General features: G+C 48.1%; 1 protein-coding gene across 2 annotated transcripts in view; it reads right to left on the bottom strand.

The window, feature by feature from the left end:
* Gnao1 (G protein subunit alpha o1) overlaps nucleotides 1–24,381 on the bottom strand; it is a 154,560-nt gene that overhangs the window by 51,551 nt on the left and 78,628 nt on the right. For both annotated transcript variants that reach the window (XM_005079136.3, XM_005079137.4), the window contains exon 3: nucleotides 20,922–21,063. In XM_005079136.3, coding sequence (XP_005079193.1) covers nucleotides 20,922–21,063 — 142 coding nt within the window. The remainder of the gene's footprint in view (nucleotides 1–20,921; nucleotides 21,064–24,381) is intronic.

The following is a 24,381-nucleotide window of genomic DNA, read 5'->3' as shown; positions in this document are numbered from 1 at the left end:
CAAGGCTCAGAGGGCACAGGTGACTGTCCTGGGAGCTGGGACTGCAGATACTCTCCCAACACTCAAAAGCAGGGTGAGGGCTGACAATTCAGCATTCACCAATTAACACATTTACAAACATTTCCTTTCCTAAAGGCAAGCTACAGTCTCTGTGTACTTGACAAAGAACTTGTGTTCAGGATATAAAAACCCCCTATGGCAGGCAAGCTTGCGCAGTCATAAAGGTGCCGGCCACTAAGACAGATGACCTGAGCTTGGCCCCTGAGACCCGCATGGTGGAAGGAGAGAACTGACTCTTGAAGTTGTCCTCTAACCTCCACACGTCCATCCGCCCTACTGCCCCCAATAATTACTTAAAATTTAAAAACTCCTTTGTAATTCATTAATAAAGCTCTAATAAAGGATGAGAATAAAAAATTAAAACAGAAATCTTACAATACAATAACCAGAAGGCATATTAAAAGGTGTTAAATTTTCTGAGTCATCAGGGAATAGGAAAACAAAAATGAATAACAAGAATAACAATCCAAATGTCAGTGAGAGTGTCTCAGAATGAAGCCATACACATTTCTGGTGTAGTCATTATGGAAAGTGCTTCTGGGATTTTACACAATTGTCATACCCTAGAAGAATATTCCAGCAGTATAGGAAGTGTGAGGCTCAGAGACAGATGGGGTCCTCCTGGAGTGGCCTCCTTAAGTTACTGCCAGAGCCAGAGAGTAGACACACCGGCAGTTAGAGTGTGGATCTGCTACTAGCCAGACAAGCAGCTTTGCTCATTGATAAGTTGGCAGTAATAACACCTATCACAGGGTTGTCGGCACAATTAAACGATACGCTACAGTGTTCTTTAATAACTAAAGTATCTAAAGTGCACCAAACACATAACATATGCTAGGTTCTACTGCCAATCACTTGACACACCACCTGCCATGTACTTGGCTTGTGATGTTGAGGACATGTGACCGGGAAGGAAGCAGACACAGAGAGGTCATACAGGTAGCACACACTGGGACCACACATCAAACAAGGTGCTCTTGCATTTGAGTCTTTTTTAAACCCCATACAATGCCTCCCCACTTGCCACTCATGTACCGCTTTTTTCCTTTTTTTTTTTTTTTTTTTTTTGGTTTTTCGAGGCAGGGTTTCTTTTTTCTTTGTGTAGCTCTGGAGCCTGTCCTAGAACTTGCTCTATAGACCAAGCTGGCCTTGAACTCATAGAGTTTCGCTTGTCTCTGCCTCCACCACCCAGCTCTCATGTACCAATTTTATTCACCCATATCTGTATGGCCTAGAAATTAGTCTTATATTAACCATGTAGGAAATTGTACATTTGGTATGTTGATGTTTTATTTTCAATAAACATTAAACATGTACACAACTGCAAAAGTTAAAGTAAATGACTGATCTTCTACCACTGAAACTTGTACTTCACCAAAGTATATATGCCAGGCCAGAGAGCTGCTGTCATCACCCGTGAGATGTCCCCAGACCCTCTGCCTGGCACACAGAACGGGGAGGGAAGCTCCCAAGCAACTCCACATGGCAAACTCATCCCAGGGGCAGCATTTTCAGAACTGGGGATGCTCTGTCAAAACAGTGGCTCGCAAGGTGAGTCTTAAGCTTCATTCCATGTCACAAGAAGAGGGGAGCTTTTCAAGTCAGCCAGGTCCAAGCACTGACTAGCAACAGACAAAGGAGCCAGGAGACCAGGCCTCTGACTATACTGGGGGCAGTTTTTCCATGAGTTAGCAGCAACCTGGTTAAAACACACACACAGATATCTGTCTACAGCATGTTGTCTTTTTTAATTCAGGGATTTCTGAAAAGTGACCACGAGACCAAATTTTGACTAAAGGAATAAATGTGTCCTGGCTCAGGCAAAAGCCTGTAACCTTCCCTGTCTGTCCGTCTGTGACAGGAGTCCAACAGCAGACTGAGTGGAGCTGAAGAGACAGCAAAGCCACTCTTCACAGAGGAGTTGACTACTGCCTGCATGGAACAGTGTCACCTGCTTCTAGCCACACTTTCAAACTGCACTGCCATGGTAGTGGGGGACAGAATTTATTTTCACGCCAAGGTTAGAGCCTAGATCTAGGGGAAAAAGGGGTTCAGTCCCCAGAGGGCTTCCCACAGGGCTATGTGATAATAGTTAAACCTTCTGTAATCCTGTCTTCCTGTACAAATCCATCTCTTCTAAGGCCCCGGTTTGGGAGGACTGGGCTTGTCTGGCTGACTAAGAACTCTGACAGCACAAGCCTGCAGGGTTCTCAGTTCTCTGGAGGTGGCTTTGGGAGGCTGGGGCACCTAGGCATAGCTAGACCTGCAGTCTGAGAAGACAGGGCAGGTGTGCAGGAAGGTAGCTTTTCCCTGGGCTGAACTGAACAGGAGCAGGAGGGACCTTTCAGCGGTGGAGAGGCGTACACTGTATGCTGGGGACAGTTTGACAATGACTGTTCAGAGCACTCTCCTACTAACTCTACTAAGTCATGGATGCTGTCTCTGCTTCTTACACCCTAGCAAGGACACAGCCAGTGATCTCTCACTAACACACACACACATGCATACATACACACTATACAGACACACACCACACAGGCAGACAGACAGACAGACAGACAGACAGGCAGGCAAGCAGGCAGGCAGGCAGACAGGCAGGCAGGCAGACAGACAGACAGACAGACAGACAGACAGACAGACACACACACACACACACACACACACACACACACACACACACGAGTATGCAATGAGGCCCTGGAGGAAATAGCTCCCAGATGTCTGAATGTCAGGGAGCCAGGAAAAAGCTTCCAATTGAGGTGGCTGCAGAACCAGGGGCAGAGACTGGAAGGTTAAGAGGAGACAGCTCAGACAAAAGTCCCAAGGCCAACACTTATGTCTCAGAAGAACCTGTGAGGGCAGGAGACTGCAGAGGGGCAGGGTACTGGCTAACGATTTGCAGTTAGTTGTGGCTTTTGATTGGAACAGATTCTGAATTCTGGACTGGGGACTGGGGAGGCAGAGGGAGTCGGAGGGCAGTAGCAGGGGTGTTGCCGATGCAGATGTCTGGGAGCCTGACTAGAGCAGAGATGTTCGATAGCACCATCTCATCTCCACTTGATGAGCTCCGCATCCTGAATGGTGCCATGGAACATGGTCCATGTGTTTAGTGTTGAAGGTGTGGGCTAATCGATAAGCTATGTGCAAACTGTTTGTGACAATGCCCTCATCCAGTTGCCACAGGTCTCTCTGGCCTCGGCATCCTCCGCTGTGAGCCTGCTCTGTATGTTTCTCATTCATCAAGTAGAGTTCTTGAAAACAACCTCCAGCCCTCAGCCACTCAGGGATCTGTGTGGCTGATCAGTCTGCAACTGACAGCTTGGATGGCCTTCTTCTCTGCTTGTATCCCCAAGACATGGCTGCCCTTGACACAAAGACAGTGACAGTAGCACTTGGTGTGTTCTCTTGCCTGACTTAGTGGCTCCAACTCATGGGTTGGTGGCTTATGTATATAAGACACACCCTGAACATATTTCTTCGGCATACTCTAAACTGGTATTAAGAGCCAATAGAGACTCTGGGTGGCTCTGAAAGTTGGTCAGAGTTTTCTTCCTGGGAGGCATCATCCCACAGGGGAAGAGATTGTGGAGTCAGTACCTGGACCACAGGGGCGTTAACTGGGAGACTCTGACCATAGCACAACCAGTCTCATTTCCCATGCAAAACCTCCCTGGCCTGTGGCTACCTCTCTCCTCAGAAGCCCCTTGTCAAAGTTCTATGTAGAAGGTCCTCTTTGAGTCTCAGGCTCCTATGAGTCAGCACTTAGGAAAATGGCTGCGTTCCTTCTCATCTATTGTTGGTTTATGCCATCGATCAAGTGGTCCAGTCCTCAGAGGAAAAGTGTTGATTTTCAACTCTGAACAGCATCCACATGAGCTCTCCCACTGGACAAGGACAACACCTCTTCCTACTGCCCTTTTCTGGTGTCACAGCGCGACATACACTAGGTGCTCAGAGGGGCTCCCTTCCTGGATGGAGGAAGCTGTCTTCAATTCACCATGTGCCCTGCATTTGGAGCTTGGATTTTCTTTCCTCTTTGGACAAAGGAAGAGCTTTGTGCTTAGCTATCACCTAAACTTAGTTACTGAGTTCTTCTGGGAGAACTGACAGCTTTTTAGGATTTCTGTCACTGCAGTGGGGGCGGGTGGAGTGGGAAATCTTAGGTCTGCTTCCTGAGCCTTAGCAACCAGAGTTTAAAAACCAAAGGCTGCAGGGCAAGGGACATGTCTATAGTTGAGCAGGCAGCTGGGGACAGCACTGGACTCTGCTTTTCTGTCAAGGGTCAGTGTTCTTCCTCTTGTCCGCTGAGCTCAGGCTCAGAGAATGCCTGGGCCAGGAGAGACGACACCAGACCAAGAGGACAGGGCCGTGTCTTCTGATCAGTTTAGGGTCCCAGGCAGCCTGTGCTGGGATCCTCCTAATGGACACCAGAAAGCCACACTGAGGCCAGCATGGCAGTGCATGCCTGTACTGATAGCACTTGGGAGGCTGAGGCAGAAGCACTGTCAAATAAGGCCATCCGAGGGGGTGCACTATGAAACCCCATCTTTAAAAAAATCACACCAAGGGGAAACCATCATCTATACTGGCTGCTCTTACCACCAGGGCTGGCGCCTTAAGAGATAAGGTGGGGGAGTTTTGTTGCTCTATAGACACCTTGGCTTCATGTGTCAGGGGCTAGGCATGACCATGGCACTGTCAGCCAGCTGGGGCATAGCTGACATTAGAGTTGCCACGGCACTGGCCTTTTTCTCATTTTCCAGCATATGATGATTCTTGGATGTGAGGGGCACAGTCCAGCACCTGACCTTAGACTGTGGGTCACTAAAAGTGAATCATGTTGCCTGGGTTTGATCACTGACTGGTGGAGTGCCCTTTGACCAATATTTCTGAATTACAGACTCGTCATCTGTAAAATGAGGATAGTAACAGAACTGACGTATCACTCATGGTCCTGTCAACAAACATGGTGTTCTTATGAGGGCAAAGAGAAGGCATGGTGGCACACGCCTTTAATCCCAGCACTTGGGAGGCAGAGGCAGGCGGATCTCTGTGAGTTCGAGGCCAGCATGGTCTACAAAGTGAGTTCCAGGACAGCCTCCAAAGCTACAGAGAAACCCTGTCTCAAAAAACAAAAAAACAAACAAACAAACAAAAAAGATAATATATGGAAAACACTAGAAACAGGACCATGGTACAGCTGTCCAGGACTGCTCCTTCCTGCTCTTCCTGGAGGCAAACAGAGTGCAAGGGAGGCCCTGAGTCTTAGGTAGCTTGCAGCTACGCTGAAGGATGATGGCAGGAGAGATTGTGGCTAACCCTGGGCTTCTAACCACAGGCTGATGAGTCCACTAGGACTTTGTGCTGTGGGACAAAGGAGGCAGCAAGGTAAGCAGCTGCCAGTGGCCCTGGAAGGATGCGTGGATACACCAGGGCCACCAGTAGGTGGCATGGGGCAGTGGCCCTGGAAGAATGCGTGTAAGTGTGGCTCTTGCTCCCCATTAGAGCTGGGGAGAAATTCACAGGCAGGAACTCTCTGGGCCAGATTCATGCACCTGGTTTCATCCCAACCACTATTTGAGTGAACCTCTTTACTCTGGGTCCCCTTGTACGGAAGGAAGGGCCTGGCTAGGAGAGTTAGTCAAAACACAAGAAGGTGTGGGAAACATGGTGACATAAGGCAACAGACCTCCTTGCTATGGAGTTCTGGGTGTTTACCACAGGGAAGGTATACTGTGGCCCCCATAAACATCACTTTCTGTCCTGATTGGCTTCAAGGGAGGTGAGTTGCACTCATGCTGGAGGTAGCCTGACTCAGCAAAGGACCACAGACCCACAGCAACAAGCTATTCTTGTGGCTGCCACAGACAGTGGGGGACGCCCCATCAAGGGAAGAGCTATGCAGCTGCTGAACCTCCTTTGAGGTGTGAAGAATGCTGTGTCTCTCAGGTTGGTTGGCTAAGGACAAGCTCTCTGGTGAAGCCACTGACGTACCAGCTAGCCAAAGCAAGGTCTTTGCCCTGCAAGGAAAGGCTGGCCCTCAGTGGCCAGTGAGGGTAAAGAATCTGAAATCGGGGTCTTGGATTCAAGTCTGAAGCAAACTGACATGATGAGAGCATATCCAGCCAGAAGAACTGTGACTCTACTACATACTAAGTCAGTCTCTAAACACTGCTTGTCACCCGTAGCCTACACTTTGGAGTCTGTACTCTTTGGCCTAGCATGCGAGGTCTTCTACAGTCTAAGCATGCGAGACCTTCTACGAGGTCTTCCTGGTAAGAAGGATGTGTGGCCTGGGCCCACATCCTCACTAATGGGTGAGCCATGCTGTCCGTGTTTGACTGTTTACTAGTAGGGTGCCCTGTGGCAAACCTTAGACTCCTGTATAACACCTTCCCGCCTCTGTGGCTGCTGCTTAGCAGGGGGTAGTCAGTTGTTTCAGCCTGCAGTGGGAGTAGAAACCCTGTAAGTAAGAAAAGGATTTCTACTTTGCATACGCTGCTGTGACTTGGGGCATCTTTGTCATCGCAGATGAGCCTACATCCTGCCTGGGAAACTGATATTATTTATATCTGACCGATGAAGAAACTGAGGCCTATGGTGGTTAAAGAACCTGCCTGAGATCACAAAGCTAAGAGATGGGGAGCCTCTTTATCCCTGCCCACACAAAGGCTGTGCTCTGCAGTTCTCCATGAGAGGATGCACTATTCTATGACCTCAGCATCAGCTTCTTGCTGCAGAGTGGGATGTCTGGCCTCTGTCCCAGGAGGAAAGTGTCAAGGACACCGTCTTCTAGGCCAGTGGTTCTCAACATTCCCAGTGCTGTGACCCTTTAATACAGTTCCTCACGTTGTGGTGACCCCAACCGCAGAGGTATAATTTTGCTATTGTTACGAATCACGATGTAAATGTCTGTGTTTTCTGATGGTCTTAGGCGACCTCTGTGAAAGGGCATTTGTCCCCAAGGGGATCATGGCCCACAGGCTGAGAAGCACTGATTTAGGTTCACAACCACAGACTGAAAACAGAGCCCCCCTAGGAAGAACTTTGACCTACAGGTCTACTGTTTCCATACAGCCACCCTGGGCTCAGGGAACCACCTTTCTATTCCTTGGCCAGTTGTCATCAGGAGATCCAGCTGGTCTGGGCTCTGGGTAGCAAGTGGGGTTGCCGTGGGAAGTACAGCAGAAAGGCGAAAGGAAGACAGAAGGCCGGAGAAGTGGCAGGGCCCCCACAGAGCTGGAAGAGAGACTGAGTTCAGCACTGAACTATTTCAGGACTCTGCCCTGGGGACCTCAGGCCAGAGATCCTGGGGGAGGGGAGTTTGTCTGTGCAAAGGATCCTAGTCTACATGTCTGCAGGAAGCCATGGCTGCTTCTGGGCTGCAGGGGAAGGAGGGAGAAGAGCCAGGCCTGCTCGCACATGGGATCAGTGATGAAGCCTGCCGTCCTGGCCAGAAAGGGTCTGTGGGCACCAGTGGTGGAGTGCGCTACTGTAACATTTGCTGGAGCCTTGTGTTGTAAGGAGTGCCTTTGGTTATTTATCACAAGTGTATTATCTATCCCTGACTTACAGATGAAGGAACCGAGGCTAGGGGTGGGGCTGAGCAAGCTGGTATTGAAGAGAAGTGGCAACATTTTGGTTGCATAAGCTGGGATGGTTTCTCCTGAGATGCCCAGTGCAGGGAGGGCAGGGCTGGGGCAGTAGGGTCTTCATCTGCTCCCCAACAAACATCTGCAGGGCTTAGCAGGCCACATTATGGGAAACCAGGAGGGGTACTGTGTCAGGCAGGCTGCAGGCAGACCCAGAAAAAGGCCAGTTCTCTGGTCCGACTGCACTCCTTTCCAGCCCAGGATGCCTGTAGGGACCTCATATCTCTCGCCTGTTGTCACTGTTCAACTGCTCTGTGTACTCTTCCTCAGACACAGTAAGCCTCCAAAGCAAGCCGTGCTTGCTCTTGTTTATAACCTGAAGTGGCCGAGCCAGGAACAAAGCTATATATACCTTCCATGCCTAGGAGCTCTTCTTACAGGGCTGCCCCACCTGCTCCTGCTGCCTTAACCTCTGTTCTTGTCATTCTTCACTCTTGGGTGCCACTGACACTGGGCTTCTTCTAGAATCTCACACTGGGTCAAGACCCCCTGCTTTTATAGCCTTTGCAAATGCTATCCCACCCGCCTCAAACACCTTTTCCCCTCCCCTCCCCTCCCATGTATCTCACTACTGCTAGTTCTTCCTACTTTTTAATCAAATAGCTTGTCCTCTGCAGAGATCAGGCAAGGCCATTTTCAGCTCCCTAGAACTCTGGTGTGTGTGTGTGTGTGTGTGTGTGTGTGTGTGTGTGTGTGTGTGTGACACACACACATGCTTCTGCTTACCAACTGAGTTTGAGGCCCAGATGCCTGTTTGCTCTTGGTTCACTACTGTGTCCAATGCTTATAATTCTGTTGGCATATAGCAGGGCATAGCAAATACTTCTCAAATTAATGAGTGAGTGAATGAATTAGTGAATCAATTGGATGCGTCAGGAGACGGAAGATATCTTCAGTTGGAAGGGTGGGGAATGACATTCCTAGAAATAAAGTAGCTGCCATTTCAGGAGTGTTTGCTCTGGGCCAGGACCTTCCAAGGCTAAGACACCTGACAGCGTGACTCTAACCCAGTGTTTCCCTACGTGGCAGTCATGCAGCCTTGTTTGCTATTCTCCTCCTTCCCGAGTCTTTCCTTCCCTCCATTGTCCATGTCTTTGGGCTTCTCTCGCAGGCCTGGCTGGGCCTTATGCTCTTCTTTGCAAGGTGAAGAAGGGGAAAGTGCTTAGGCTCCCATTTCCTGGCTTCCCTGAGGAGATGGCACAATCTTTCCCATGGTAGCTCAGCAGCCCTTGGATACTGTCCCACTGCCTGGTTTTGAGCAACGGTGACACTTGGGCTTTTGGACCTGGCTTGTCACTATATGCATGGTGAGGTAGACAGTAGAGTCACAGCTGTCTTTATGGAGCAGACATTGCTCTCAGCCTTTGTCGTGTGCTAAGTCATTATTCAGGGCAATTCTGTGAGTTGCTGCCATTATCTGTTCTGCTTCAAGTGAGAAGCCCTGAAGTACAAAGGCAACGAGTGGCAGGGCCAGAACTCCCAGCCTGTCTGGCTTGGAAGCCTGGCCTTAGTCTTGCTGGATGGCCTCACCACTCCCAGAAGCTCTAAAATGAGTCTCATCATGGCAGCTCCAGCTGTCTCAGGCAGGTTGGGAAAGATCTCAGTGCCTTGCCAACTGCCTATTCCCCCCTTTTATCTCCAACCTTACCACTGTCCCTTCAATAGCCCCAGTGGGAAGGAAGGTAAGGCCAGCAGAGTGGGAGATGGGCTGAGTGTCCATGCATTCTGTCATTTGGGATCCTGGAGGGCCCTGGATGTCCACTGCAGGAATAGGAATACTGGCTCCAGGCTAGCTTGGTCATCATGTACATACTAGAAGGAGCCTGGCTGGTATTCCATTACTACGTGAATCCTTCTCCACACATAGGCACAGCTGTCAGGGCCAAAGTCAAGGAAAGGCTTAATGTGGCTTACAATGGCCTCCTCAGTATCTACTTCTGTTTCATCTCTCTTATTGTGGCTTCCTGTTTTCCTATGGGAAATTCACTCATCCTAGGAACCCCTCAGCCAATCAGAATCTTATCCTTTGGTCACAGTAGTTGATTCAGTGCCAGGCCTTGGTACTAATTGGGCCAAAAAAATGGCAGAGATCCCAGGTCTTGCGTAGTACTCAGGGGAGAGATGGCCCTGGTGCTCTGGCTTAAGACTACTGCTGCAGCCAGTTTCCCAGCTGATGGGGAAGCCCTGCTGTGGAGTCTGCGGTTGGAGACAGTAAGAATCTAGGTGAATCGAGCCTCGCCTATAGCACTGCTGCCGGATGCTCAATCACCGTCATTCTTGTTTTACACTTCTGGTTCTGAGGATCAAACCCCGGGCTTTGTGACTATGAGGGAGGGCATCCTTCCACTGACCAATACATCCCAGTTCTCCAGTGGGCTGCTTTTTATTTTAACAAACCAGCGTGATTGTGTCTTCAATCACTTGCAACCAGAGCTCCATAACTTACCACTAGAGGGTTCTGGAAGGCATGGCAGACCACTGCTGGCTCCCCAGCAGACAAAGAAGAGGGGAGATGCTAAGGAAACAGGAGTAGGTGAACACATGAATGGCTGTGGGTGTTGAAGGTGAGGTGGACACTGTTTCTAGCTTCTAGGATGGTGTTGTCTGAAGGTCCATGTTTGCCTGGATGGCACTACTGGGAGGAGGTGAGGTGTTGAGGAAGCAAAACCTTGTAAGGGATTCTTAGGTCTCCAGAGACATGCCCTTGAAGGTGACACTGGACTCCAGCTCCTTCTTTGTCTGCTTTTGAAAGTTATTTATTTCATGTGTATGGTTGTTTTGCCTGCTTGTGTGTTTGTATACTATGTTGCCTGGTGCCTGCAGAGGTCAGAAGAGGGCATTGGCTCTCCTGGGACTGCAGTTACAGAAGGCTGTGAGCTTAGGAATGTGGACAGTATGAATTGAACCTGAGTCCTCTGCAAGAGCAGCAAGTGCTCTTAACCACTGAGCCATCTCTCCTTCCCTGCCCCTGTTTCATGAGAGGGCCTCACTCTTTGCTCTTGCTGCCCTGGAACTCACAGAGATCCTCCTGCCTCTGCCTCCTGAGTGTTGGAATTAAAGAGGCACGCCACCATGTCTAGACCTTTGGTTTCTCTTATTCCCTGGTTCATGATGTGTGTTTTCTTTACCATGTATTACTCATCCTTAACATGGCACACCTGCTAGTAGACCAAAGTCTACCTGAACTTGGTCTGGATGCTCCAAGTCTGTGAGTCAAAATAAACCCCTTTTCTTGTAAATTAACTTCAACAGGGACTTCATTAGAGTGACAGAAAGCTGAGTTCATAATTCACCCCATGTGAGACACTGCAGAGCCCTTACATACACTTAATGGGATCTCCATTCTGGGTTAGTTGGGACGGATAATGCCTGTGCTATCTGTCTTTATGAACCTATGGGTCACAGCCTCATCCACATGATTCTGACACCTCAAAACAACAACAACGACGACGACTGCAAAACCAAACACAGTCCCTTTCATTCCCTGGCTTCCTTCAATAATAAAAATGTGCCTTACTGGTTCAACAGACTCCTCTATGTGCCCATGAAGGATCGATCCATTTACAAAGGACCATGGACCAATACAAGGCAAGGACCAAATAAAGCACGAGACACAGCCCTAGAGAGACCACCTTGGGGTAAATTTTTACAATGCTCACCATAAGCTCCAGCCTGTGTTCTAAGACAGGACCATGTGGCCAACTCTGCCACAAAAGTAAATCCTATACTTACTTTGTAGGGAACATAACCCTATTCCATTACATCTATGGTAGGGCTCAAGCATATGCACTTAAATCCATCAAAATTCTGTGACCTTGTTTTTGATGTTCTTAATTTGTCAATATTCCAAACTTCTAAATATGGCCCTGGCTAGGCAGGCTCTCTCAGCAGTTCACAATGTTTTCTAAGGCAGTGGGGTCTTTTGGAAGTTTGTCAACTTAAAGCCCATTCTGAGACCAAAGGAGGTACTCACTCCCTTTCCAAAGACAGGGTCTTCCTGTGGCAGTGATGTGTTATGGAGTCCCAGACACTCAAGGAGAGTGGTGGGCAGGGGGCACTCACCTGGCTTGATGATTGGAATTTTAATTCTCATTCTTGTAATCAGATTTCTTTTTTATTAATTTTTAATTTAAATGAAAACAATCTTATCTTATATATCAATCCCAGTTCCCCCTCCCTTCTGTCCTCCCATTCTCCCTAACATCTCCTGATCCCACCCCCATCCACTCCTCAGGGAGAGTGAGGCCTCCCATGAGGGATCATCAAAGTCTGTCACATCATTTGGGGCAGGACCAAGGCCCTTCCCTGTGTATCTAGGCTGAGAGAGTATCTCTTCATAGGGAATGGGCTCCAAAAGTCCATTTGTGCGCTATGGATAAATAATGATTCCACTTCGAGCAGCCCCATAGACTGCCCAAGCCTCTCAACTGATACCCACATTCAGGGGGGCCTAATTCGGTCTTATGTGGGTTCCCCAGCTGTCAGTCTGGAGTCCCATGAGCTCCCACTTGCTCAGGTCAGCTGTTTCTGTTTCTGTGGGTTTCCTCAGCATGGTCTTGATCCTTTTGCTCATTTCTCCTCCCTCTCTACAACTGAATTCCAGGAGTTCAGCACAGTGTTTGGCTGTGAATCTCTGCTTCTGCTTCCATTAGTTACTGGATGAAGGCTCTATGATGGCATTTAAGGTAGTCATCAATCTCATAGGTGAAGTGCATTTAAGGTAGCCTCTCTACTATTGATTAGAGTCTTAGTTGGGTCATCCTTGTGGATTCCTGGAGAGTTCCCTAGTGCCAGGTTTCTCGTTGAGCCTATAATAGCTCCCTCTATCATAGGTATCTTTTCCTTGCTCTCCTTCTCTGTCCTTCCCCAACTCAACCTTCCTGACCTCTCGTGTTCTCCTCACCCCTCCCTCCATGCTACCAATTTACTCAGGAGATCTTGTCCCTTACCCCTATTTCTTATAAACTATCAGATCAGAGCAATCAGGGCTGCATGAACTGGAGAGATGCACGAGTGAGACTCAAAGAGATGGCAGGAGAGAGACATAATGGCCTATGGTTGGTTCTCATTTCCTGTTCATCAAAGCTTCACTTTCCCTTCTTGTTAAAAAAAACAAATCCCTGTCTGCAGTCACCCACCATAGTGGTGACTATGAGATCTACTGTGGTCTAGACTTGAACAGTCATTTCCCTCTGCATGGCATGGCACAGCAAACTAAGAGACTGGATACTGAATGGAAACTGGCATGCTGGAGAAGGGTGAGACAAGGGCACCAGGCCTGTTCTGTGGGCATCTCACCCTGCTTGCTCATCTGGGGAGAAGTCTTGCCTGGATGCTTTTGCCATCAGGATTGTGCACCGAGATTCATCTCCCTCCCAGCTGTTTCTTTGCCTGTGATACCTCTTGAGAAAACATTCTAGCTTCTGAGCTGATGTGGGAAAACAAAGGCAAGAAATGAAGAATCCTGGACCTGCCTACGTCATCAGCCTGAGGATCCGTCATCACCCCTGACCTTTGGATGAGGTTCTTCTTTCCCACTGTAGGTCCTGCTAGAGTGGCCATTGTGGAGTAAGGAGAAGCCTGAGCACCCCACTCCTTTCTGCCTCTGAACTCCTTGTGAGTGTGTGGAGTCTCTTCCTTTGATCTAAGAGCACCCAGAGAACCATCCTGGTGCTGTACAGTTGTCGAGGTAGCTCTGGGAGTGGTGGCTCTTGGGACTCCACTCCAGCAAACAGTTCCTATCCCCATGGTTTAGGGCACTGCATATGTAGTAATGCTCACTTGAAGCCAAATGCATCCCAACTCACACAGTGGAATCTAGGAGTGACTACCTCAAGAGAAGGGGCTGTCACTACAGCTGAGGTCTCTTGTGTCTTAAGCATATGGACACCACAGTCATCAAGAGCGAATCTTCCCCTTTGCTGCCAGAAGAAGAGGTTGGTGAGCATGTCCACCCAGCCTGCTACTTGGGCAAAAGCTTATGGCAGGAAGGACAGGGGATGACTGCTATGTTAACTGTATTGTTTTCCCAGTAGTTTAGTTCAAATGTGACTTCTTCACAATCCTTGATCTGACATCCACAGACAGAATCTAGGGTCAGTGTGACTGCCCATCAAGTGCTCTCAACACCTGGCTCATGAGACAGGGAATGCTACAACATTTTATAAAGATTCAGAAAACTACAGGTCAGACAAAAGGGTTTCTTCTTAACCTTATGTCTTGAATTCATTGATGGGGATAATCATCTACTAGGACTGTCTTTCCACCAACACCTTTTCACCAAATGCCAATCATGCAAAAAGTAGACTTGTCCCCACATGTTCCTTTCTTCTTTCCATTTCTCTGGGATGCATGGTCAACAGTAGCCAGAGCACAAGCAGAAACACCAGTAGAAAAGGTACACCTTCTTGGGTACGCCACTACTTAGCTTTTCATTGATCCCTGATCTCAGGTCTTATACCTACTGAGTCACTTGACCTACAGGCAATCTCATGACTTTGGTGTCTAATGTCTTCCTTAGCATCACCAGTTATGCTACTGAGGGAGAGGAAGCTTCTTTCTGTTGTCTCAACAGGAAGAGCCGAGATTTGGTAGGTAGTAGACTAGTGCCCCAGCATGCCTTCCATGACCGCATCTTCACGGACGTACAAAACTTGATCTGCTGTATCTGTCTTCTGTTCTAATTCACTATTCCATGAATGCCCAGATGGAAGAACAAACGAAGAAACCCTTGCGTTGGCTGATGAAGGGATCAAGAAGGCATGAAAAGGAGCATTCTCTCTTGGCCTCCCAGACTCACTATCTGGCTGGGGAGATACGGAAAGCATGAAGGAGAACAGTGGTGGTGGTGTGAGTATAGCCAGAGAGGGGCAAGAGTTCAGAAGGAGCAGCCAAGACTCAGGAACTACTATTCCTTCCAGTTGGTTCTTCCTCTTAGAGGGAGACTGGGGACAGCCATTGATGCTGCCACCCCATACCATGGTACAGCAGCCAGCTCAGCAGAATTTAAGCAGTGGTGCCTCCCTCAAAACAGGAGCCTGGGCCTGACCCAGCCACATGGTACAGATCCAGCTGGTGAGTCCTGGGGCATGAGTATGGCAGGGCTGGCAGAAGCTCTAAAAATCGAGGAATCTACCTTTTCATCTTAGGGATCTCTGCTCTGCACAGGATTGCCTCTTCCTACCCCCTTCTTTGTATCCATCCCTGATGCCACATGCACTGTTCTCCAAGTTCAAATACGTATTTGTGAATGAAAAAAAATGGGATCTTAAGTTTGCTGAGAAACTGAAAGGAACTGTAATATAATGCAGGACCCCTTCAGGTCTGGTCATGGGTTACCATGTGTTTTCTGAAGCAAGTCTCTTATGTTTGGGTCGAAATTTTGTCACATGTGCAACAGGGAGTCATAGAATGAGAGTGTCTTGATTGGAAGCGTTTCAAACTCTGTTAATCTGGGAGGGAAAAGGAAGGATGGGATAGGCTGAGCTATGCTGGGTGTGCCTCAGTGCCTGGTCTGTGCAGGTATCCCTGCTTCCTCTTGGCCCCAGTTTGGGATAAGTGAATATGGGCTATTCATTTGTTTCTTCTCACAGTTTCTCCTCAGGTCTGACCACTCCCTGTGCACTACCCTGGGAACTCAGCAGGCATAGGTCAGACAGCGTCCTTATTCTCTGCTATAGAATCTGTGTAAACCACATTGTGTTGTGGAGATGGCACAACATTTCCACGATTACAAAGATCTGTTCTTAGTTCTACTGGACAACTTAAATCTCAATAATTCTCTCACCAGAGGGGTCCCAAATACATTCTGGAAAGTAGGTATGAACTTTGATTCTGCCTCCCCCAGGAGCTGCCATATCTCTGGAGTAGGAGTGAGACAATGGAGGGGCAATCCCTGGCAGCAATTCCGGCCAGCACTCAGCCTTAGCCCTGCTTGGGTCAGTGACACTGAGTGGCTAATTCCTAACCCTGCACCTCCACTTGTAACCAAGAAAAACGGAGGCAATGCACTGCCTATTCCTTACTAGACTTCTGTGAGGATAGTTCATTGCTATTCTTTTAATCAGTGATATTAATAATTTTAAACAAATAATGAAAAGAACAGCTGGACTGTGCTGAGGATTTCTCTGAGCCGGGTGGTGTCTATGTACAGCTCTATGTGTGATCTCATTCTCTCCTATAGCTGTCAGATGGGCTGATTCTTAGCTAAGGTTGTAATGATCAAACTATGGAAGTTGGAGGGGTCAAGCAGTTTTCCCAGGGCCAGGCAGTTGCTGGTGGTAGAGGTGGCATTTGAATCCAATATCCATCATCTCCAGTGTCGGGAATACGCTAGGTGTGTATTCTCTTCCAGTAGTTTGTAATTAAGAAAAACCAGCATGTGTACAAAGACTTTTAAAGAGGAAAATGACAGCACGCCTACCAGCCATGACTCACAAGTTCAAGCTACCTCTTTGTTCCTGCATGGGTGAGAAGGGGTAAGCTTCTTTTCACCCATCACTAGAGTCAAACAAACAAGAAAACAGGATGGAGTTAATCAAAGTTTTAGGTGAGAGAAGAGTGTTCAGAAGGAAGGACTGAGAGGTGTGGGGAAAATGTACCCTTTTATGTCAAGGCTCAATGAAGATCGACAGCTATGTAGAAATTGGATTGGACAAAAAGGCTGTGGTCTTACATACTTGCGAATGAGAGGTAAACTCAGCAAAGAGCTGTTTGGTTTCTTTTGCCATTGAAATGAAGGTCATAGAAGTCACACACTACCAGTCAAGGTAGGTCAGAGAATTTCTTTGTAAGGATTCCTCACATAGAAAGAGAATTTATGACTAGCCTTGGGGAAGAGGTTGTGGCTTCTGTGACAAGTGGAGGGGTAGGGTAGGGACAGGAGGCAGAAAGGGACTTCACCTCTGAGGCTTTTGCACTGTCCTTCCATCCAAAGTGTTCAGCTTCTGTTGTCTACTGTCCTATTAGTTATTTTTAATTTATTTAAATTAGAAACAAGCTTGTTGTACATGTCAATCCCAGTTCCCTCTCCCGCCCCTCCTCCCCTGCCCCCCACCAAACCGATATCCATGCCCTTTCTGCTCCCCAGGGAGGGTAAGGCCTTCCATGGGGGATCTTCAAAGTCTGTCATATCATCTGAAGCAGGGCTTAGGCCCTCCCCCGTGTCTAGGCTGAGGCCCTCTATGTGGAGTGGGCTCCCAAAGTCCATTTGTGTGCTAGGGATAAATACTGATCCACTACCTGGAGCCCCATAGATTGCCCACACCTCCAAACTGATACCCATGTTCAGGGTGTCTGGATCAGTCCTATGCTGATTTCCCAGCTATCGGTCTGGGGTCCATGAGCTCCCCCTTCCTTGTTCAGGTCGGCTCTTTCTGTGGGTCTCTCCACATTAGTTTACATTGTATAAATCAAAAACATTTTATATTATATGTTTACATACACACTACACACACACACACACACGCACGTGTGTGTGTGTGTGTTTGTGTGGTAAAATTTATTAATGTGGGGCCATTCAAAGACTTTACTTCTCCACTCTCCTGTTAAGATGAGCCTTCGAACTCTGTCACTGACCTGTCTCCTCAGTCCTTTCTTCCAGAGTGAGCTCAGGTCAGCCCAGGGCTGATGTGGAGGAAGGGGTGTTGGGAAATTCCAGCTGGAAAGGTAAAGGCAATTTGTTCCAGGATGATGGGTGAGGGGAGCAAGGGGTGGGAGGAGAGGAAAGGGAATAGAGGGGAGGATAGAGGCACAGAGACAGTGAAGAGATGGAGAAAGGGAGGCCGTAGTAAGGGAGTCCTTACAGGTAGACAGAGAGGGTAGAAGGAAGCAGAGTGTGGGGAGCCTGGGAAACAGACAAGATGGGCACGGGTAGCCTAAAGGCTAGGGTAGCGAAGACAGTCTCTGGAGAACTGGGCACGGGTGCAGGGTGGGTTCAAGGGTGTGGGACTAAGGCAGACACAAGGAAGGCAGGGAGGAAATGAGAGCTGCAGCAGGTGCTGCCTTTTTGGTTCCTTTTTCAAATTCTCTTACTGATGGAAACATTTGGACAGGATCTTGCTACATTGCCCTGGGTAGTCTCAGATTACCACACACCTGCTGCCCTTTCCCCAGGGCTGGGATTACAGGGGTGTACCATTCTGAGTTTAGGAGCTCTTCTGCCTGGTTGCCCTGAACCTGTCTGTGTACATGAGTCTCTTCTGTGGACTGTGGTTTTGTTAGGCAAGTTCGTCTCTGTGTACACAAACTCACATTATGCAGAAGGTCCCTGGGACCATCACTCCGCTGCGCCCTCCCATCTCCACTAATAAAATGACAGCAGTAGCAACCACTGCAAGGTGGTTGTTAGGGTTAGACATTAAACACTCTTCCTTGAATAACAGTGTACATTATTTAACAAAGATCCTAGAAGGCAAAATGCAGGTCCTATGGTCTGACTCCCTCCATCTACTTGTTGAAGCTCTTGGCCCTGAAAACAGACTACCAGACAGCCTTTTCTTTCTCTTCTCAGGCTGATCCACTGCCCCAGGCTGGTCACACAGCTTTTAGTTCTCATTCCTTGTTTTTCCCAATGTCAATGCATCACCAAGGCCATCAGTCCCTCTTGTCACTATACCCCCCTGTGCTCCTTCATTCAGACTGCTCACCTGACTCCACATCTCACGTGTACTCTATTGCCTCGGCTTCCAGACCTGCTCCCCACTGTGGCCTCTCTTTGATGAGGCCACCCTAAGGCTGCCGTCAGGAGTGTCTAAAATCTCACTTTATCCCATGTGTTTCTACCACGGTCTATCAATGGCTGCTTCTTGTCAGCAGGATAAAGGATAAAGCTGCCTTCCAGGGCTTACCAAAGCTGACTTACTGTACGTCCAGCTTTCCCGGCCTTGCGCACACTCTAATCCTGTTCCTCCCTCTGTCAGCCACATCTCTTCTGGTCATCCCCAGTCAATGCCAGTGGCTGGCTGCGTCAGCCATTCCCCTCTCCCACAAATGGGCACCTTTCAAACCATGCCTAGAGCCTCCTTTGACTGTCTCAAGACAATGAGATCACCTGGATAAAGAGGGAAAAAAGAGGCAAACTTGAAAGTGGCTAGAGACTGAGGCAGCTGCACACAGGACATCACTTGACATGGCTGACTAAGAGGACCACTCATTATTCTTTGCTTCATTAAAATGGCATCCCCATATCATTAACCTGGTAAAATTGCCTATTTCTACTATGCAGGTGATATCATGCCACATATGGAAAGCCCCATATGAGAACAAGCAAACAACAACAACAACAACAACAAAACAGGAGAAATTTGACTGGGGAAAAGCCCATCCCATTCTCTGCCCATGTCCCACACCATTTAATTCAAGAATAATTCTCTTGTCCATTAAGATTCCCCATGAAATGAGCTGTCCAACACTGGACAGCATGATCTCTTGAGAAGCCTGCATTCACACCCTGAATGTGTACCTCTGTCCTGTAATAAGTGTCTCCCAGTTGATCTTTCTGTCCGCCTGCCTCTCAATTCTTTCTCTGACGGTGCTGGGAACCCGGAAGCACTGAGTGAAGTTCTCAATCTGGTCCCTCTATCTTTGAAGCCTACCCAGCCTTGACCATGGGTAACAGAAAGGCCATGCTCAAGAGTCTGTGAGTTCCATCTTCCCAAGAAGGTGACCACCTCCTCAAGCCCCATCAAAGGCTTCAGACCTCTGCATCACTTCACAGAAGGCTACACAGAGGTCCTGGGCAGTGTACATCTGGCCATTTGGGGATAAAATTCCAGGTACTGCCCTTTTCTTAGAATGGGAAAAGTAAGAATATAATTTCATTCGAGGGATGATTTTTTGATGACCTACTATGTGCTGGTAGAGTAAACACAGGGCTCAGCATAGTGCTTGGGGCGAGCAGGCACTCTGCAGATGATGGCTATTTTCATGCTCGCATTTGCTAGTGCCGTGAGGATGAATGAGACAATGCACTCATCTTCAGTCACTGTGCACCAGGTATCCTTGGCGCCCCAACAGGTCCGTGCTGATCATCAGCGTTCTCTGAACACTGTTCCCTCTGTGCCCACTCCTGCACCGGAAGGCATGGAGAATGCTGACCGGAACAAGACTGAGGAACCAGAGGCACCCTTCCACCTCCCACGTGCCCTTGGCCGCCTGCTGGAGAAGAACATGCCACATGCTGTCAGCTTCCTTTCCCGCCTCTGGGGAGCAGCACGTAGAAGGGCATCTGTCAGGACTCTATGGCCCACCCCAGGGAGCCACCCTGCCAGCCACCCATTACTCCAGGCCCTGTAAGTGCCAACCTGAGCTGAGGTGACTCTGCCCTGCAGAATTAGGATTTGTGCATAACATATTACATTTTATATGTAAAGCTATCTGTCACAGAGAATTTGTCAGACCCCGAGAAGGCCAGGACAGCTTCTGTCTGTGAGGTGAGAAATGTGTATCCCCAATAGTCAAGTCACCACAGACTACTCAGAGGCTCTGACACAGGCCAGCTGCACTGAGGACTCCAGCTGCTCCCCTGGGTGGGTGGGTGGAGAGCAAAGTCCAGCTTTAGGACAGAATTTTCAGGTTGTTTTCACACCTCCTTCTCGATCTCCTTCCTTTCACTTAGCTTTTCCACAGTGGTTGTAGTTTAGCCTTGCAGCAGATGCCAACATTTGCAAGTAAGATACACACTTGTCAGAAAACAGCCCTTGTTTCAGAGTGCTGACTCTACAGGAAGGAGGGCTTCACACCTCCCAGGAGAGGCAGAAAGCAGATCTCTGGTGTGAGGACTGAGGGGCAATTCCAAGGCTGCTTCCCTCCTACAAGGTAAGGACAGCTCTCATCAGCAGGAAGATGGCACCTACCAAAGCGGGCTGTGTTCAGTAAACATTCTTCCGATCGATTGTCTGGGGGCAGGTGTTTACTCAAGCCGTGCTGTCTCAACTTAAAACATTCTCTCTCCCTTTCTCATCTACAGAACAGACCAGAGGATTTTTTTGGGGGGGGTGGCTTTTGTTTGTTGGTGACTTTCTAGATAGATTTGCCTGTCACAGAAGTCCCTTTGTTCACCAGGTATCGGTAAATGGCTTAGGCTGGTGACTACCACCGTCCCTCTCACACAGAGCACAAGATCTCCTGGTCCCAGCAGGCGTTATCAAGAGGAGGGAGAGTCACAAAGGCCTCTCTTCCCTGCGCCCAGGGGCTCAGAAACTTGCCTACCTTTCTCTCCTTGTCACCATACTCCACACCCAAAGTATCCATGGCCCGGACGATGGCTGCCAGAGACTGGATGGTGTTGCTATAGACAACAGGCTTGTACTGCTTTACGTCCTCTCCAGAGAAGCCATCTTCATGGATGATCCTGCAGGAAAAGCACAAACCACACCTGATGAGTACAGTGTCCTCAGTCCACAGACAGCACAGGGCTCGCAGGTCACAGGGCAAGCCCTGGCCGCACAGAGAGGAGAACTGTGGGAGAGCTGGGTCTTGTGGGAATGGATTACTCAGTTGCCTACCCGGGTTGTAAACCCAAAATAAAACAAAAACCCCACTTGTTTGAGTTACTGAATAATAACCTGAAACATAGAATATTAGGAAACATTACAGTCTTCACACTCTACACCCAGGGAAAGGGACAAGGGGCTGAAGACAATGTTGAAAACGCTGCAACAGGAGTGGCAGACACGATCGCTCAGCACAAGCTCACTGTTACCATCTAGGAACACTGGGGGGGGGGTGACTTGTAGGCACTCAGAGAATACTGCTCAAGATACCTGCAAGAATTCAACAAATGAAGATAGGATCTCAATCTCTTGTCAATCCCTGCCCCTCCCACTGGTGGGGACCAAACCCAGGCTCCAATGTACTGCTAGGTGAGGACAGTGCTCCAAGGGGAGATGGCAGCCACACCCACAGCTCACTCACAGTGCTTTTAACGAAGGTAGGGTGATGCCTGGCTTAAATGAACAACCACCCTCGACCTTTCACATGTAAGATACACACCATAAGAGGAAAAGCCAGCAGAGGATGTTTCCCTACTCTTCCATAGCTGGTATTAGCTGGAGTCACCCCGTTCTGATGGATCTCAACAACTGAGAGTCCACACAGGGGACACCACAGATCAGAGGTAGTGTGACACCCTCTGGCAGCCTTTGATACATGCTCATAGCTGACAAGGATCCTGGCAAAAGGAAATCACATCCAAACTGCAAGACTAGTCTTAAATGGAAGTAAGGAAGGAGAAGACAAGTTTTAAGGACAACATCAGGGGTTATTTGTGCTTTGATAGACAGTATGAATCATTTTAAGGTCAGGAATTAATACATGTAACACACGCAGGATTCAGTAATGAGAGCTGAGCCTTCCTTCTACCTCATCAAAGCTCCTGTCCATGCCTTCATTACCTCCTCTCTGTCCTGGAGAACACCACAGACAAACATCTTGAGAACAGCATATGAGATTAATTTCATATGCTGCTTGCCTAAACCATGCAGCTCAACATCTGTTTTTGCAAATTCACAAGATTGGGCAACCATAACTGCATTCTAACTATAGAATGCCTTTTCCCCTTTCCCAAAGTAGCCTTGTATCCATTACCAATCACTCTGCATTTCCACTGCAATCCTAAATCACCACTAAACTACACCATTTCTATAAATTTACCTAGTTTGGGCATCCAAATAAATGAAATTATATGATATGTGTGTGTGTTTATGACTGGTTCTTCCATTTAGCAAGTCTTTTTAAGATATGCCCATGTTACAGCATGCCTCAGTGACTTGTTCCTTTTTATTGCTGAATAATATTCCTTTGTATGGGTTTGCTATCATTTAGTCATCCAGTCACTGGTTGACAGACAGTAACTCCTGCGGCAAAGTGAGAGTTGGTGCTGGCTATGGGTCTCCAATCTGAATTTCTCCAAGAAGCAGAGCAGAACAACTTTGTGGACATTTTGTGGGTTTGATTAGTGCTAAACCTGTTTTTATAAGCACTTATTTTTATTTGAAAAGATTTATTTTACGAGTGTTTGCCCGCATGCATGAAGTGAACCACGTGTGCCTACTGCTCCCACAGGTCAGAAGACAGCACCAGATCCCTCAGAACTGGGGCTACAGGCAATTGTGAATTGTTTTGTGACTGCTAATAAATAAGGGAACCCGGGCCCTCTGAAAGAAGAGAAGTCACCCCTAACTGCTGAGCCATCTTTGCAGCTCTTACAAAATCTTCTTAATGGAGAACATAGTCAAACGATCCACAGGTTTGTGACCCCAGAGAGTCCCAGAGGGAAACACTAGCTCTCTGCATAAAGTCGGGGAAGTGACGAGAACAGATGAAAGCAGTATGTTCTGACAGTGGACCACAGGCTGGGAAGGTGGCTTGTGGACTGCATACACTGGGCAGCACAGCACGGGCTGGAGGAGCCAGGCGCACCACAGGGCTCGTGGGCTGCAGAGACGAGGGTCAGCCCTCAAAAGTCAAGGCATCTGGAACCAAGAGGAACTGCAGAGAGAGTTTCTGGCATCTATGTGGGACTCCTGGGGGGTCTCTGGCTGAATAGATGAAACTCCACAGCTCACAAAGAAGAGCACAGAGAGGGAATGAGCTTCAGGGGGCTTGGAGGTGGACACTTGCCAGCACTCCACCAAGCCAGGAGATGAACCTCCCAAATGCCAGAGTGGAGTCCCTGGGGACTCTGGAGCCTTCAGCAGAGATGCCAGAGGCCACAGGAACTAGGTTAAGACAGCTCTATGGCTCCCTGAGGTCCTCCCGACAACGCTAGAAAGCAAGTCTGAAAAATACAGCAGCCCACACTAACTTAACCCCTCAAAGAATAACAGAATAAAGACAACAAACAGCCTTTAAACGAGAACGACAAAATCTAGACACTCAGCAGAGTAATGTGCATGGCACCACCCTCCAGGGGAAAAAGTCCCAGCTCTGCAGACAGCAGGGAAGTGTGGCTCACAACTAAGAGAAGCATTAGCTAACTATAGTAGATTCAGAAGTGATACCATGACATGGTATTGCAAACCATCTACTTTAAATATTTTTAGGACATTAAAGGAGATTATGAGTATACTTCAGAGAGAAATGGATGATACAGAAAATGAACAATAGGTGACATTCATGGCAGATCAGACATGCAGAAGGCTGACAAACCTGAAGACAGACAAGAGCTATTCAAATGGAGGCAAAACGGGAAAAGGGCCGAAATCACCTTCAAATACACACATGCATGCAAGACTTCCAGTAAAGAAAGGGTGGGGGTGCGTGAAGAAAGGTGCATGTAAAAGAGTGACACATGACTCAAAAGTAAATTAGAGTGTGCGAGACACACATGGGAATGTCAGAGCAAACACAACATCTTGCAGTCTCAAATACAGCCAAGATCTAATTTTTTATGAACAAAGATAAGCAAGTATGTCTATCTTATTAATATGCAAATTTAACCTTTAATAAATGATAATACTGTATGATTTAATTTTAAACTTTTTTTTTTTTTTTGGTTTTTACGAGACAGGGTTTCTCTGTATTGTTTTGGAGGCTATCGGTCCAGCCCGGCCTCGAACTCACAGAGATCCGCCTGCCTCTGCCTCCCGAGTGCTGGGATTAAAGGCGTGCGCCACCACCGCCCGGCTAATTTTAAACTTTTAAAATGACTATTACCATTAAATGTTTA

The sequence above is a fragment of the Mesocricetus auratus genome, unplaced genomic scaffold (assembly GCF_017639785.1).
Source record: "Mesocricetus auratus isolate SY011 unplaced genomic scaffold, BCM_Maur_2.0 Super-Scaffold_100045, whole genome shotgun sequence".
Classification (NCBI taxonomy): Eukaryota; Metazoa; Chordata; class Mammalia; order Rodentia; family Cricetidae; genus Mesocricetus; species Mesocricetus auratus.
This window is presented reverse-complemented; position numbering and strand designations above follow the sequence as displayed.